This window comes from Haliaeetus leucocephalus, unplaced genomic scaffold (genome assembly GCF_000737465.1).
Source record: "Haliaeetus leucocephalus isolate CR32 unplaced genomic scaffold, Haliaeetus_leucocephalus-4.0 Scaffold228, whole genome shotgun sequence".
NCBI classification, from domain to species: Eukaryota; Metazoa; Chordata; class Aves; order Accipitriformes; family Accipitridae; genus Haliaeetus; species Haliaeetus leucocephalus.
This window is the reverse complement of record NW_010972664.1, coordinates 24,147,797-24,161,266: the sequence shown is the minus strand read 5'-3', so window position 1 is coordinate 24,161,266 and position 13,470 is coordinate 24,147,797. Positions and strand designations below refer to the sequence as shown.

Sequence of the window (13,470 nt, the reverse complement as noted above, 5' to 3'; positions counted from 1 at the left end):
AGTAAATAATATAGACCAGATTGGGCTCTGTCATTAAACTAAACCAGCTGCAGAAAGTTTTACCAGTGCTAATGATACCTCATAGTTTTAAAGCTCCTGCCCTAAGGAGAACTCAGAATAAAAAACTGAGGAAGTTTCTAGCCTTTGCTTTCTTTTTTTGCAGAGAAAAAGTGAAATGTGTGACATAAGTGAATTTAAAAGGCTGTAAGAGGAGATAAAACCCCCCATATATCACAGTCTTGGTAAATGCTTGTTACTTTTCTGTCCTTCTCATGGCAGAAAAGGAGGCGCTGCTTTGTTAATTTTAAATACTTAGGAACTTTAGGTGTGCAGGCAGCCCAGGAAACACTTCTCACCTTAAATGTGACTCCCCACTTTCAGAAAAGAGAAATCCATTAGTTCTGCACAACATAACAAGTGTCTCTGACTCAGTCTCTGTAGATTTAGGCTTTTCAGGTATCCCTGAGACAGCTGAGGAACTAGCAGCAGCAGTAGTAGGTCTCTTTGCAGTATCAGTCCTTCTGTGACCACACCTCAACACTGATCTATAGAGAAAAGCCACTGCAGGTAGAAGACAGCCATGCCAAAAAAACACCATACAGTGACTACACATACAATAACTTTCAACCATTGTCCTGTGAGAACTGGAATAAGCTGGAAGGCAAAAAGAGATTACCATCTCCCAAGAAATGTATGAATGTTCAGCTATGGCAGGTCAAGCACAACTGGATTTCTCAAAGTGACACACATTTTATTGAACATCTGAACATAGGCATAACTTCCTTGGGCTTTTGCTTTCTCCTGCTCAAGACAATATACTGACCAGAAATATATCAGCCATAGGTCATGGCTGCCCCATGATGTCTGTAGATACAACGTAATCATGCTCCTGAACAGAAAAATCAAAGACGTATTTCACAAAGGTGACTAAGCAGAACCTGGGAGACAAAAGGAGACATAGACGAGACAGGAAAAGATGGTTCAGTAGCACTTTGTCCCCAGTACTTGCTGAGGCTCTCAGAAATTGCTTCAGGACAAGGTTATAGGGAAGAATAGACTTAGCGATTACAGAGAGATTAATCGTGCCGTGGTATGTACGTCACAAGCCCTTGGGAATAAAGCAAGCTTCTCTGCATACCGAGCTGATAAGCGAGCTTGCTGTAGGTACTAAGTTAATCAGTAGCAGTCTGGGCAGGAGGTAGAGTAGATAGTGAGATGAAACAGGGGAAAGGTGAAATGCTTCCCAGAGACTGAATGAAGAATGAAGATCAACAAAGAGATACTGGAAGAAAGAAAGAATTAAAAAAAAAGGATATCTGTGGTCTTAACTAAAGAAATCTGCTGTTAAATGAAGTCTGGTCCCCACAGCATGATTGAACAACAGAGAACAGAAAGTTTTCTATAAGAAACATCTCTACTGCACATGAAAGGGAGAGAGTTTAGGACAGCAGTAAAAATGTCCTTGTTTACTTTCCCTGACTTCTACCCATTATTTCACAAACACTGTGTAGTGATACCTCTCAGGCCTTTTGGAAGCCCCTCTCCATTTTCTGAATCTTGCCATCACCAAAAACTTCTTGATGCAGCTACGTGATCAATTTTTCTTTGTTATGGATCCCACACGCTGTAACCAATGACGGGCTGAACCAGACTATGGAGAGAATCAAAATGGCAGACAGATAAAAATTTCAGAAGTCCTTCAGAAATGCCAAAAGGCCTCACGTAGAAGCACTGTGTTGCTAGAAATCATACTGCAAAGGTTAGTTCATAGACCTTCATCCTGCTTTCCATCCTTAGATCCACAAAGCAGTCAGTATCACATTCATAAACATGTCCAACCAATGCATTCACAGCTGCATGGCAAAGTATCATTCTTGTAAATGCATAAAAATCATTCTTAAGGATTCAGCCCAGTCATCCATGCAACTCCATGGCTAAAATATACAGAAGTTACTGAACTCTGAACTTCAACTGAAATAAACTGAAGTAATACAAGCAACAACTAATGCAGCACAGATACCTACCATTTTTAGCCTTTTCCATCCTGGTATTTCATGTCTATAAATACTTTAAAAAATGGTGCACCAATCAAAACTACTATACAAATTTTCAGCAAAACCTGTATCTTTCTATCTATCCACAAATCAAATACAGTCTTTCCAATCACAGAAGTAGTTTTTCACCAAATAATGAAGATCTTTTCACCTTTCTGACATTCTCCTAACTTAGCAAAAATGTCTAGCCCCAAAGCAGTTTTTATCTGCCTACTCCCCACAGCAGAATGTGCAGACAAGCAAAGCGCCTTGGCTCCCTCCACACAGCCTACAGAAGGATAAGTACCTTCTCTAGGTACTTACAAGGAGGATTCAACAATAGTCAGATTCTTGGGGGGATTCGACAATAGTCAGTGTATGTACCAGAGCTGGGAGGTGCCTAAAGTCATCAGGCTGAGCTGGAAATCCCTGATATCATTAATAGGATTCGCTGAGGACAAGCTGGGTCTTAGATTCTACACCTTTCTGTAGAGCTTACTCAGTCAAAGAAGGACGAACTTCTTTCTGCTCCAAGAATTTGGGCTGAGCCAATCAAACGGTGCCCACCGCAGCCCTGGAAGTTATTCCCACTCTCCCTCCCTTCCCTTCCACCACTCTAGTTATGCATTCCCATTGCTTCCCTTGAATGGGGATCTAGTGGTTAGATGATACTTTGGTGATTAGATTCAGCCCACTAAATTCACTCTGGAAAAATGTAAATTCTTTCCCACTAGCTGAGACAGCTGAGCTGGCTCAGCAAGAGATCAGCTGAGCACCAGAATCACTGCAAGGAGGACAGGAAGAGATGGAGAAGAGGCAGGAAGGAGAAAGGACTACCACATTCCACAGCAATTATCTATTAGTTTTGTTCAGCTGCCTGGTCAAACCACACTTTCGGTCGCTACTTCAAAAAGTAGAACCCTTTGAAAATTCACTACTATAATTCCTACAGTAGTGATGCTCTTTTATTACAATAGCTCAGTAAACAGAACACTTAGCCAAGGTCTGTAGTATATTTTAATTACCACCTCAGCGCAGTAGGATATAGATCTTGTATCTTGAAGGAACAGTTCTGGCAACCACCAGCTACCCTGGTTAGAAGAAAGTTGCTGTTAGTACTGAGGCGACCAGATTCCACCATGAGTCAGTTATGCTTTCTCTGTGGAGAGGCTGTGAAAACAGTTTCGGCAAATATTCCTTAGCAGTTAAGGTGTTCTCAGCACTAGGCAACCCCAGAAAGGAAAAAGATGTAAAAAACAAATCATTTTTCACATTTAAATGATAGTCTTGCAAAATGACATGTTACCCCTTTACATGGATGTTAAGTCTGCCATCTTCAAAGGAATTCTCTTGAAAGCAAAGAATGGATAACAATCAGAGCTGAAGGTCCTTTATCTGTCAGCAGCCAAAAAGGCAATTATAAGGGGAAAATATTTGAAACATAGAAACACTGACAAGACTAGGCTGGAAGGGGAGATCATCTGGTCCAACCTTCCACTGAAAGCAGGGCCTTAGACTCAGCTGCGTCTTGAATATTTCCAGCGAAGATGATTCCTCCACTTTTCTGGGCAAGTAATTGCAACATTTTGCTGTTTTCACATCGAAGACTTTTTTTCTTGTATCCAGAGGCACTTACCCTCTTTCCTATTGCCTCTTGTCCTGTCACCATGTACCCTCATGAAGAGTACCTCCCTCCTCTCTGTAACTACCTATTAGACATTGGAAAAATGTGAGTAGACACCACCTGCCCAAGCCTTCTCTTCTCTAGGCTGTACAAACCAAGCTCCTTAAGTTGTCAAAGTTCTCCAACCCTCAAATCATCTTGGTGGCAATTCACCAGACCATATCCAATTTTTCAACTTCTCTCCTGAACTGGGGGGGATCAAAACTGTACACATTACTCCAGGTGTGTCCTAACAAGTGCTGAGTAGAGTAGAATAATCACATCCCTTGATCTGTTGACTACACTCTTCCTGGTACAGCCCAGGACACAGCTTGCCTTCGTTGCTTCCAGGGCACACTGCTGACTCCTGCTGAGCTTGCTGTTCATCATGACCATCAGGTCTATTTCAGCAGAGCTGCATCCCAGTCAGTCAGACCCCAGCCTCTACTGCTGCTTGTGATTATTCCGCACATGCATGACTTTACATTTATCTTTGTTAAACCTCATGCAATTCTTGTTGGCCCAATCTTCCAACCTGAATACTATTAATAAATATTTAGCAGTAGGACATCTTCCTACTACAGGCAAACATGAGCTGCAGTCAGCTCCTGGAGGTAATTCGCACTATAGTGTTTGAGAACTTCCAATGATGTAAGCACTGATGAGTTATTCTATAGGCAATTAAGAGAAATTTCAGCATTGGTAGCCCTTGTCCTTATGGAATATTTCAACTTCCCAGACATCAACTTGGAATATCATACTGCTGAGACGAGCAGGTCTTGTAAATTCTTGAAGTTTGTAGGAGATAACTTCTTGTCACAGGTGCTCAGTAAGCCAACTAGGAAAGATGCCCTCCTAGACTTGCTATTTGTGAATAGAGAAGGACTTGTGAGAGATGTGATGGTAAGTGGCTGTCTTGGCCACAAGTGATCATGAAATGACTGAGTTTAAAATTTTCAGTATAATAAGAAAGGACAGCGGAGTTGCTACCCTGTACTTCAGGAGAGCAAACTTTAAGCTATTCAGTGAGCTATTTAGCAGCATCCCCTGGGAATCTGCTTTTGAGGGCTTAGGAGTCCATGAGTGCTGGTCAGTTTTTAAGAATCACCTTTTAGAAGCACAGGAACAGGCAATTCCACTGTGTCGTAAGTCAAGCAAGCAGGGCAGAAGACCATCTTGGCTGTACAGGGAACTCATGGAGCTCAAGAGGAAAAAGAAATTGTATGATGTCTGGAAGCGAGGTCAGGCTTTGCAGGAAGATTACAGAGCTGTGGTTCATATATGCAGGGAGAAGACATGAAACTTGGCCAAATCTCAGTTAGAGTTGAAACTGGCCAGTGTTGCTCCAGATAACAAGAAGGGCTTTTTAAAGTATGTTAATAGCAAGAGGAGGTCTAAAGAAAACATTGGGCAGATACTTGTTCAAGATGGTCACCTGACTAATAGGGATGAAGAAAAAGCAGAGGCACATCAATGCGGTTTTTTGTCTCAGTCTTTAATATACTGATAGACCTTGGGCTGCCCAGTCCCCTTGAGTTGGAGGACCACAAGTGTGGGAACAGTGACTTTCCCTTTGTGAACACTGAAATTGTAAGGCACCAGCTGCATCAGCTGAATGTTCACAAGTTCATGGGACCTGACGGGATTCATCCCAGAGTACCAAAGGAGCTAGCAGATGTTATGGCAGGACCCCTCTCGATCATCTACCACAGGTCTTGGGAGTCCAGGGAGGTCCCTGCTGACTGGAAGCTAGCCAGTGTTATTCCAGTTTACAAGAAGGGCGTGAGGGAAGACCCAGGGAACTACAGACCTGTTAGTCTAACCTCAGTACCAGGAAAATTATGGAAAAAATAATACTGAGTGCTACTGGAAAGCATTTAAAGAACAATGCAATCATCAGGCACAGTCAACATGGGTTCACAAACGGAAAGTCCTGTCTAACTAATTTGATATCCTTCCACTATAACGCTGCCCACCTAGTGGATGAAGGGAAGGCAGTAGATGTAATTTTTCTGTATTTTAGTAAGGCTTTCAATACTGTTCCCCATGGCATCTTTCTGGAAAAGTTGTCCAGCTGTGAGATGAGCAGGCACACGGTGCACTGGGTGAAGCAGGGCTCAAAGGGTTCTAGTGAATGGGGCTACATCTGGCTGGCACCTGGTCACCAGCAGTGTTCTTCAGGGCTCAGTTCTGCTGCCAGTTCTGTTCGCTATTTTTATCAATGATCTGGATGCAGGAGTTGAATGCACCATTAGCAAGTTTGCTGATGATACCAAACTGGGAGGTGCTGTTGACTCTCTCGAGGGACAAGAGGCCTTGCAGAGGGATCTAGATAGATCGGAGTGCTGGGCACTCATCAATGGCACGAAATTTAATAGTTGAAGTGCTGGATTCTGCACCTGGGATGCAGTAACACCAGGCACAAGTCTAAACTGGGAGAGGGGTGGCTGGAGAGCAGCCCTGCGGAAAGGGATCTGGGGGTGCTGGTTGACAGGAGGCACAACAGGAGTCAGCAGCATGTGCCCTGGCAGCCAAGAGGGCAAACCCCATCCTGGGGGGCATCAAACATGGCATAACCGGCCAGTCAAGAGAGGGGATGATCCCGCTGTATTCGGCGTTGGTACAGCCTCACCTTGAGTGCTGTGTGCCGTTCTGGGCCCCACAGTTTAAGAACTATGGGAAGGTCCTTGAGTGTGTCCAGAGGAAGGCCACAAAGCCGGTGACAGGGCTGGAAGGCATGTCCTCTGAGGAGCGGCTGAGGACTTTGGGCTTGTCTAGTTTGGAGAAGAGGAGGCTGAGGGGCGCCCCCATTGCTCTCGACAGCTTCCTGAGGAGGGGAAGGGGAAAGGGAGGTGCTGATCTGTTCTCCCTGCTACCCAGTGATAGGATGCCTGGGAACGGGTCAAAGCTGTGCCAGGGGAGGTTTAGACTGGACATTAGGAAACATTTCTTTACCGAGAGGGCGGTCGTACACTTGAACAGGCTTCCTGGAGATGTGGTCAATGCCCCAAGCCTGTCAGTGTTGGAGAGACATTTGGACAATGCCCTTAATAACATGCTTTAACTTTTGGTCAGCCCTGAAGTGGTCAGGCAGTTGGACTAGGTCATTGTTGTAGGTCCCTTCCAAGTGAAATAGTCTTGTCTTTCTTATTTTATTTTATTTTATTTTATCTTATTTTATTTTATTTTATTTTCTAATTCTATTTTCAGACACACACTAAAGGTTCAGATAACAGACTTCACGAAGTAATTCAGTACCTGTTCTGTTGCTTATCAGTACTCCTCATTCCCACATACATCAGGGAGTAAAAAGGATTTTAACTCAGCCCTCTGTGAAATAATAACCCATTGTCTCCTTTCCTTTTTTTTGTAAAATCAAAGAGGGCATAAGACAACATTGGACAAACAAACGGCACCCAATCAGGATAGAAAAACGTATAGATTTACATTTTATAGAATTCATAAATAGATTTACGTGTGGGCCATGTGATGTGGGCTGGGCCAGCAGTCCTTCCTGCTTTGTGAGGCAGAGATCAAGACTCCTCTGCTACGTGGAGGGGAGAACATAATTTTCAGGGCAATTTCTCTCACTGAAGTAAAGCAGACCAAACAGATCCGACACAGGTAAGCACTCCCCCACTGCTCACTCCGCCCTCTTTCCTAATGAGTTTCCTGCTTTTGTGGGACAGACCTAGAAGAGCTGCAAAAGAGTAGAAGGTACGCGATCGTCTAGAAATTGCTTTGGATTCCAAACCTGGAAAAATAAGGTTCCAGTTTCCCACGCAAAACTTGTACAACAGGATCTTCCCATCATTTGCTACCTTCCCATATTCACTAGTTCCCGGCTTTTAGTTTCAAAAAAATCTGTTGTCTGCCTACAAGAAAACTCAAAAGGAGGAAGGGAGAATTTTTACTGGTGTCCCATCCTCAGTTCAGAAGGTGAAGGAGCAGGGACAAAAGAGCGTGTGCAATTTTCCTTGTGATGAAGAGAGAAGTTAAAACATGACTGCTCCTACCTACCGAAACCTGTCTCTGGTAAGTATATGCTGAAAAAGAATGTGTTTCTTTTTCTGGCATTTGTATATATACATTTAACTATTTTTGCTGTAACAAGGGAACGCATTTAGTGTGCAAAAGAACACAATGTAACATAGAACTATATAAAACTGTATTTGTTTGGAGATGCATATTCATAAAAAATATGTCCACTGTGTCATGCTTTTTTCCTTCAAAGGGGTCTTCGTCAAAACAGTGGGATATATGTAGGTTAGTATATGCAAGACGACTCTTTAATTATGGTATTCTTGAATACCACAGATCCCTGGCATTCATTCCATATTGACTGCACACAGTGACAACTGCTGTCTCTTTCACAGAGATGGGGTTTAGAATGGGGGACAGGAGGGGCTCTTGTGTTTGAGAATGATGGAAAAAAGCACATCAACAGAAAAAGAACTGAAGATATAGGCAAATATTCAAACACACGCCTGCATTTTGCAGGAACAGACATACTCCAGCTATATCTAGAACTTAAAGTAACGTCATTGCTATAACGCTACACTGAAGTTAGATTCTCAATTTACTGGGGCAGACAGCCCCAATAATAATGCTACTTTTCTTCTGGGATCTGAACTAGTATCTGAATGTTCATTATGCAATGTACAAATGTCCTAGAATTAACCTTTAAAGTTATTCCGTGTTTCACTTTTGTAGTAAACTCAAATCTGCATCCTAGACTGCTCTGAGTTCTATTAAGAAGCTAGACCTTTTTGGATGAGCCTGGCAGTAAGTGCTGATGGTCTATTTATGCATTTTACGTCTTGCAACTGGGTGCCCAAGCGTTCCCATTATTCAATATGCATTCACATAGGAAATTCCAGTACATTTACATTGGCATGCATTCATGCACAGATTTCCCAGGCTTATTAGATATGTGCATAGCTGCATGTTCTCATGATGGCATGTACTTGAGTATGTACGTTCTTATTTTGGTCATGATACTGATAACGTCTTTGTATGCTCATGTTTCACATTGAAAAAACTATTCTGTGTCCCACAGATGTCTGTCCCCATAACTGCTCATCTGTTCTCAACTGTCTGCTACCACCATCTATACAACCATGTGGCTGGAGACACACTGGAAGAACATCCGCCAAGCCTTGTTGCTTCTTTTCACTGCTGCTCTTCTCATTGGGGTTACCATGCTGGCCATTTCATCTAACATCAACCCAGTAGGCTATTTCTTCCTAGGGGTAGGGGGAGTGTGTCTGATCGGCTATTTGCTGAGTGTGTTTGTCGAGTGTTACCTGAGGAATCAGCACCGACGTGACACAAATGAGACACCTCCAAACACGCAAAGCCAAGCAGGGTAAGCAGCAACATGGTTATTCTTTACTTTAACTCTCTCCCCTCAGTCACGGCCATTTTACATATTGTTTTGCTGCCCTTCCCCTAGGGCACCAAACACAGACCCCATTCCAGGAGGCAAAAGCTCTTTTTAGGTTGTTTTCCTTCATTCTTCAGGTGGAGGTTGCAAATGTCTATGCCACTCATGTCCTGTGTATCCCCTCCAATATATAATTTCTTCCCCCCAGGAACTGACACACTAACAACTTCCAAGGTTAAACAGATCCAGGCCCAGTTTTATTTTTCTTTGAGTAATCCGGTCTTGCCAAACAATGAGTCAGACACGGAAAAAGAAAAAAGGCTGAAGCAATACTGAATCTTAGCTGGGTTTATCTCTATAAACCTTATCTCCAGAGCAACTGTTCCTCAGCAAACTTTTTAAAAGGAACCTGTAACTGGGTGTGTTTCCAGTCTTAAAAACCCAACTTGACACTGATAAACCCTGATTTTAAGAGGCTCTGAACACTCCCACATCTTTTTTGGCTTCATGTACATTTGCAGTTTCTCAGCATCACCTAATTTAACCCCAATTTGCCTACTGTTGTTGAAGAGTTTAACTTTATTTGTATCTTTGCTTCCCTGTCTGTATAATCCAGATAATCATTATCCACACCCATAAATGACTTGACATTCTCAAATACAGGTTTTAAAGGAAGGCAAAAATGTAATGATGTGTTTATTTTCAGAAAGAGTACATGAAAAGAAGTCTATATTGGGCTTTGCTAGTTTGGGGGCATACTAGAAGAAAATTAGTATCTGTTTATTTAAGAATATGACCTAAAAAGGAAAATGTTTCTAAAGTAACATTTTTCTCTGCAGATACTCTTTTACAGAATAGTTAGTCCTTGTTTAAACTAAATGAAAATACTTGATTTTCTCCGCTTCTTAAAAACAGATGACTATTGAGCTAATGTATTAAAAAAGTAAGGTCCTGTTTTATTCCAAGGAATAATTAGTAGTTAGTAATTATTATTAATAAATTTTAACTGGTAGGAGATTTTAAATGAGGGACATTAAGCTAAGCCTAGGACACTGAACTGAACAGTGTTGTTTTCTTCACTTATTCTGGTTGCTCTGAGAAAATGGTCAGATGAGCCATTCTCTAGGCCAGGAAGCAAGACATTAAGTTGGTGGACAAGTGAGCTCATCCAGTGGCAGAATATCACATAGAGTAATACCACGTGAGACACCCTGTCTCAGTCCCACCTACCGATTGTAGCATGGTCCCTATAGTACATTATCTGGACCACCTGCCTCTGCATAAACCAAGCAGTAAAATAACCAGTGTAACGGCCATTCCTCTCTTCACACATAGGGTGAATGCTGCCTATGAAGCACCGACCTATGAGGAGGTGATGACCATGTCGGTTCCAGCAATATGGACGATTGCATCCAATCCAGGCTTAGTGCCCTCACCGCTGAATGAGCCGCCTCCCTACAATGTAGTTATTGAATCATCTGCCCAAGAAGAGATTATGGTGGAGGCTCTCAGGGTGTCAGTGGCAGCAGACACAAGGCACACCTCTGAGACAGACACAGGCTCCAGGATGCAGCTGCAGCTGGTGCTGCCCCCAAGACTGCAGCGGTTCGTTTCGGACATCCATGAAGTGAAAGGTATTGAAGACAGGCTTGAGCCACTGGAGCCACTCACTCCACCACCTGCTTATGAGAGTGCCATCAATGATGAGGTCTTTGAAGAGGCTTTCCAGCCCTCCTCTGTATTATGATTAATTTCACCTTCCATGAATGCAGAACCAAATCCTCACCCCAGTACAGGATGCTCCTAGAGGGAAGGTGAAAGAGCTGAGATTTTTCACGCCTGAAACCGTAAAAGTTTGTCCCACCATTCTTTAAACCAGAGCTGAACTACGGACACAGCTTCTGAAGTCACTAGAATCTTTTTGCACAAAATATAAATCAATGCAGTACCACAATGCTTTTTCTTGGCAGATGCATAAAAACACTGTGAGGAAAGTTGTGTTATATATGGCAACAATTCTCCAACTGGAGATACACCTTTATGGGGGAGGAGAGTGAATCATGAGAAGAGACAAAGTTGCCAAAGGACCTCTGAAGAAGGACTGTAGGAAGCAGCCAGGAGAAGCTGCCTGGGAAAGGGGAGGAACAGAAAGAGCACTAAGTAGGTTCTGCCTGTGCATTACAAACAGCAGTATTGTTGAGAGCTGTGCAATCATCAGCCACCCTAAAATCCCTATGGAGAGACTGAGGCTGCAGTTCCCCAAGTTGCTGTTTTGCAGCAACACAAATTTATGGTCGGCGCTGTTTGTTGCTACCCCTCTGCTGCACTTGCTCCGCATCCTCAGCTGTGCCGCACCACAGTGTAACCGAGGGGAGGGTGGCTGTCTTCATCTGGAAGCTGGCACCACCTGATACCTGTCACTTGGGGTTGAAAAGCTGATGGCAAGCATGGCACCATGAAACAACTATTGTTCACAAGGTTCTCATCCCACACAGCCTGCAGTGGTGGACAAGAGGGAGATAATAGCGGGTTTTCTCCCACAAGAGAGTCCAGCAGTGGAACACATACATATATACGTATCCTCTGCCTGGACTGCCAGTCTGCGGAGCTGTACAGGAGGGTGTATTTCTCTGCTGTACTACATCCCCAAGCATTGATAGCTTGAGATACCTTATTGTCATCCTGGAGAGTTCTCCAGTTCTCCGTAGCAACGCTGTGCACGGAGGCTTCTCTCTGGACTCTGGAAAGGGCCGCTCTGTCTGACATGGCCACAGCTGCAATGGAGGGCACCTGAGAATCACAGTCCCGAGGCATATGCATTCATCATCATGACAGCTCTAGGCTGCAGCCATGTTCTACCTCCACTGATCACTGATCAGTGATGCTGTGTGGTCATTTAAAATGGGCGAGTTAAGCTGATAGGCTCTGCAGCATTAAAGTGGTCTGCAGTATGCAAAGAGACATTCATGTCTGGTGAATGTCCAAATAAAATAAAGAAAGAAATATGGTGGTCCGAATCTCCTTATGAAGGAGAGCAGCAATCATCACAGCCTTGTCTCATACGACTGCGTCATCTTCAATTCATATGAGGAACCGTCAAACCATAGGCTAGAAGCAAATAAATTATTTGTTTGATTCTTTATAGTTCAAATTAAAAAAAAGACCTTTTATGTTGTTTATAAATAAACAGGACCGCATTAAAAATACCTGGTGGCATCACTAGTTTTTTCTCCCCAAAGAAACACTCCATGAAGCCGTGCTTTTGCTTGCGTTCTGCTTATTTGATAATCTTGGCTTAGAAAAAGGAGAGGCCTTCCATTTCTAAATCTACAGCTGAATCACTTTAGTATCATTAACAATGAAGCAGCTATGATATCTCTATCGTAAAAGTATTATGAGAGATAAATTTGCTGATAGAGGCAATGTGATTTCTTTAGCGGCAATCACTATTTGCACTTCCCTCCTGCGTCTGCAAACACAAAAGAACAAACCACAGTAAAAAGCAGTGCAGGTATACCACAGAGGAATAGAAGCTTTGGGTCTAAACTGGGCAAACCAGGACCTTTCTGAGCGCACCGAACCGCCACGACCCGCAAAGAAATTCAGGTGACCGGCACAGATAAAAAAAAAAAAGCCAAAAATGTCACCAGGTGCGATCGCTAGGATTTCACCTGCAGCACGCCGTAAGGGTTATTCAAGCCTTTGGACTTGTGTTAAGTTTTAGCAGGCGAAAACCCCAGCGCACCGAGGAATAACCCTGCGTGAGGAGAGCTGCGGGCCTCCTTCTGCCCAAAGGGTGCTCGCTGCCTTTTCCCTCCCCATTTCACGCGAGCTCCGCCCGTCCCGCTCCCTCCCTTCCCTTCCCGTCACCGAACACCCTCTTCGGCCCTTTTTTGACTTCAGCCCCCGCCAGCCGGGACGCACCGGCCGCGAAACGTACCTCACAAAAACTCTGAAAATAAAAAAAAAAGCCCAGAACCGGTGTGTTTGTGAGGAAACCTGCGTACCCGCTAACCCTACGTGCGCGTGGAACCCCTCCCGTTACTCTGACGTGAGACTATAACCGTATAACCCCCCTCACAGACACAGCCCGCGGCGGACGCCTCGGCGGGAAGAGGCGCGAACCCCTGAGGGGGAGAGGGTGGGGGAAAGGCGTGCCTGCGCATGCGCACGACGGGACACGGCTTGGTTGGTTGTGTGGTTTTGGGTTTGTTTGTTTTTTTTTATGGAGGAAGCGGCCCTCGCGGTTTGAGTCGCTGGGGCCGCCGGGAGGAAGAAGGCGGTCCGGCCTTTCGGCGGGAGCTGGTCCCGGGAGAGCGCACGGCGGCCTGCAGCGGGCCTGCCGCCGCGGCCTCGGGAGCCGGGGGTGGCGCGGAGCGCGCCCTTCG

General features: G+C 44.2%; 1 protein-coding gene across 1 annotated transcript; it reads left to right on the top strand.

Moving 5' to 3' along the window:
• Positions 1–8,816: 8,816 nt before the first annotated feature.
• Positions 8,817–10,829, top strand: TMEM139 (transmembrane protein 139). Its single transcript, XM_010567617.1, has 2 exons — positions 8,817–9,064; positions 10,418–10,829. The coding sequence occupies exons 1-2, from the start codon at positions 8,817–8,819 to the stop codon at positions 10,827–10,829; spliced, it is 660 nt and encodes a 219-aa protein (XP_010565919.1).
• The last annotated feature ends 2,641 nt before the right edge of the window (positions 10,830–13,470 follow it).

Bases quoted from the DNA above. Each gene is read 5' to 3' on its own strand.
- TMEM139 (XM_010567617.1), top strand. From the start codon at position 8,817: ATGTGGCTGGAGACACACTGGAAGAACATCCGCCAAGCCTTGTTGCTT. The intron at 9,065-10,417 runs GTAAGCAGCAAC...CTTCACACATAG, and splicing joins AACACGCAAAGCCAAGCAGG to GGTGAATGCTGCCTATGAAG.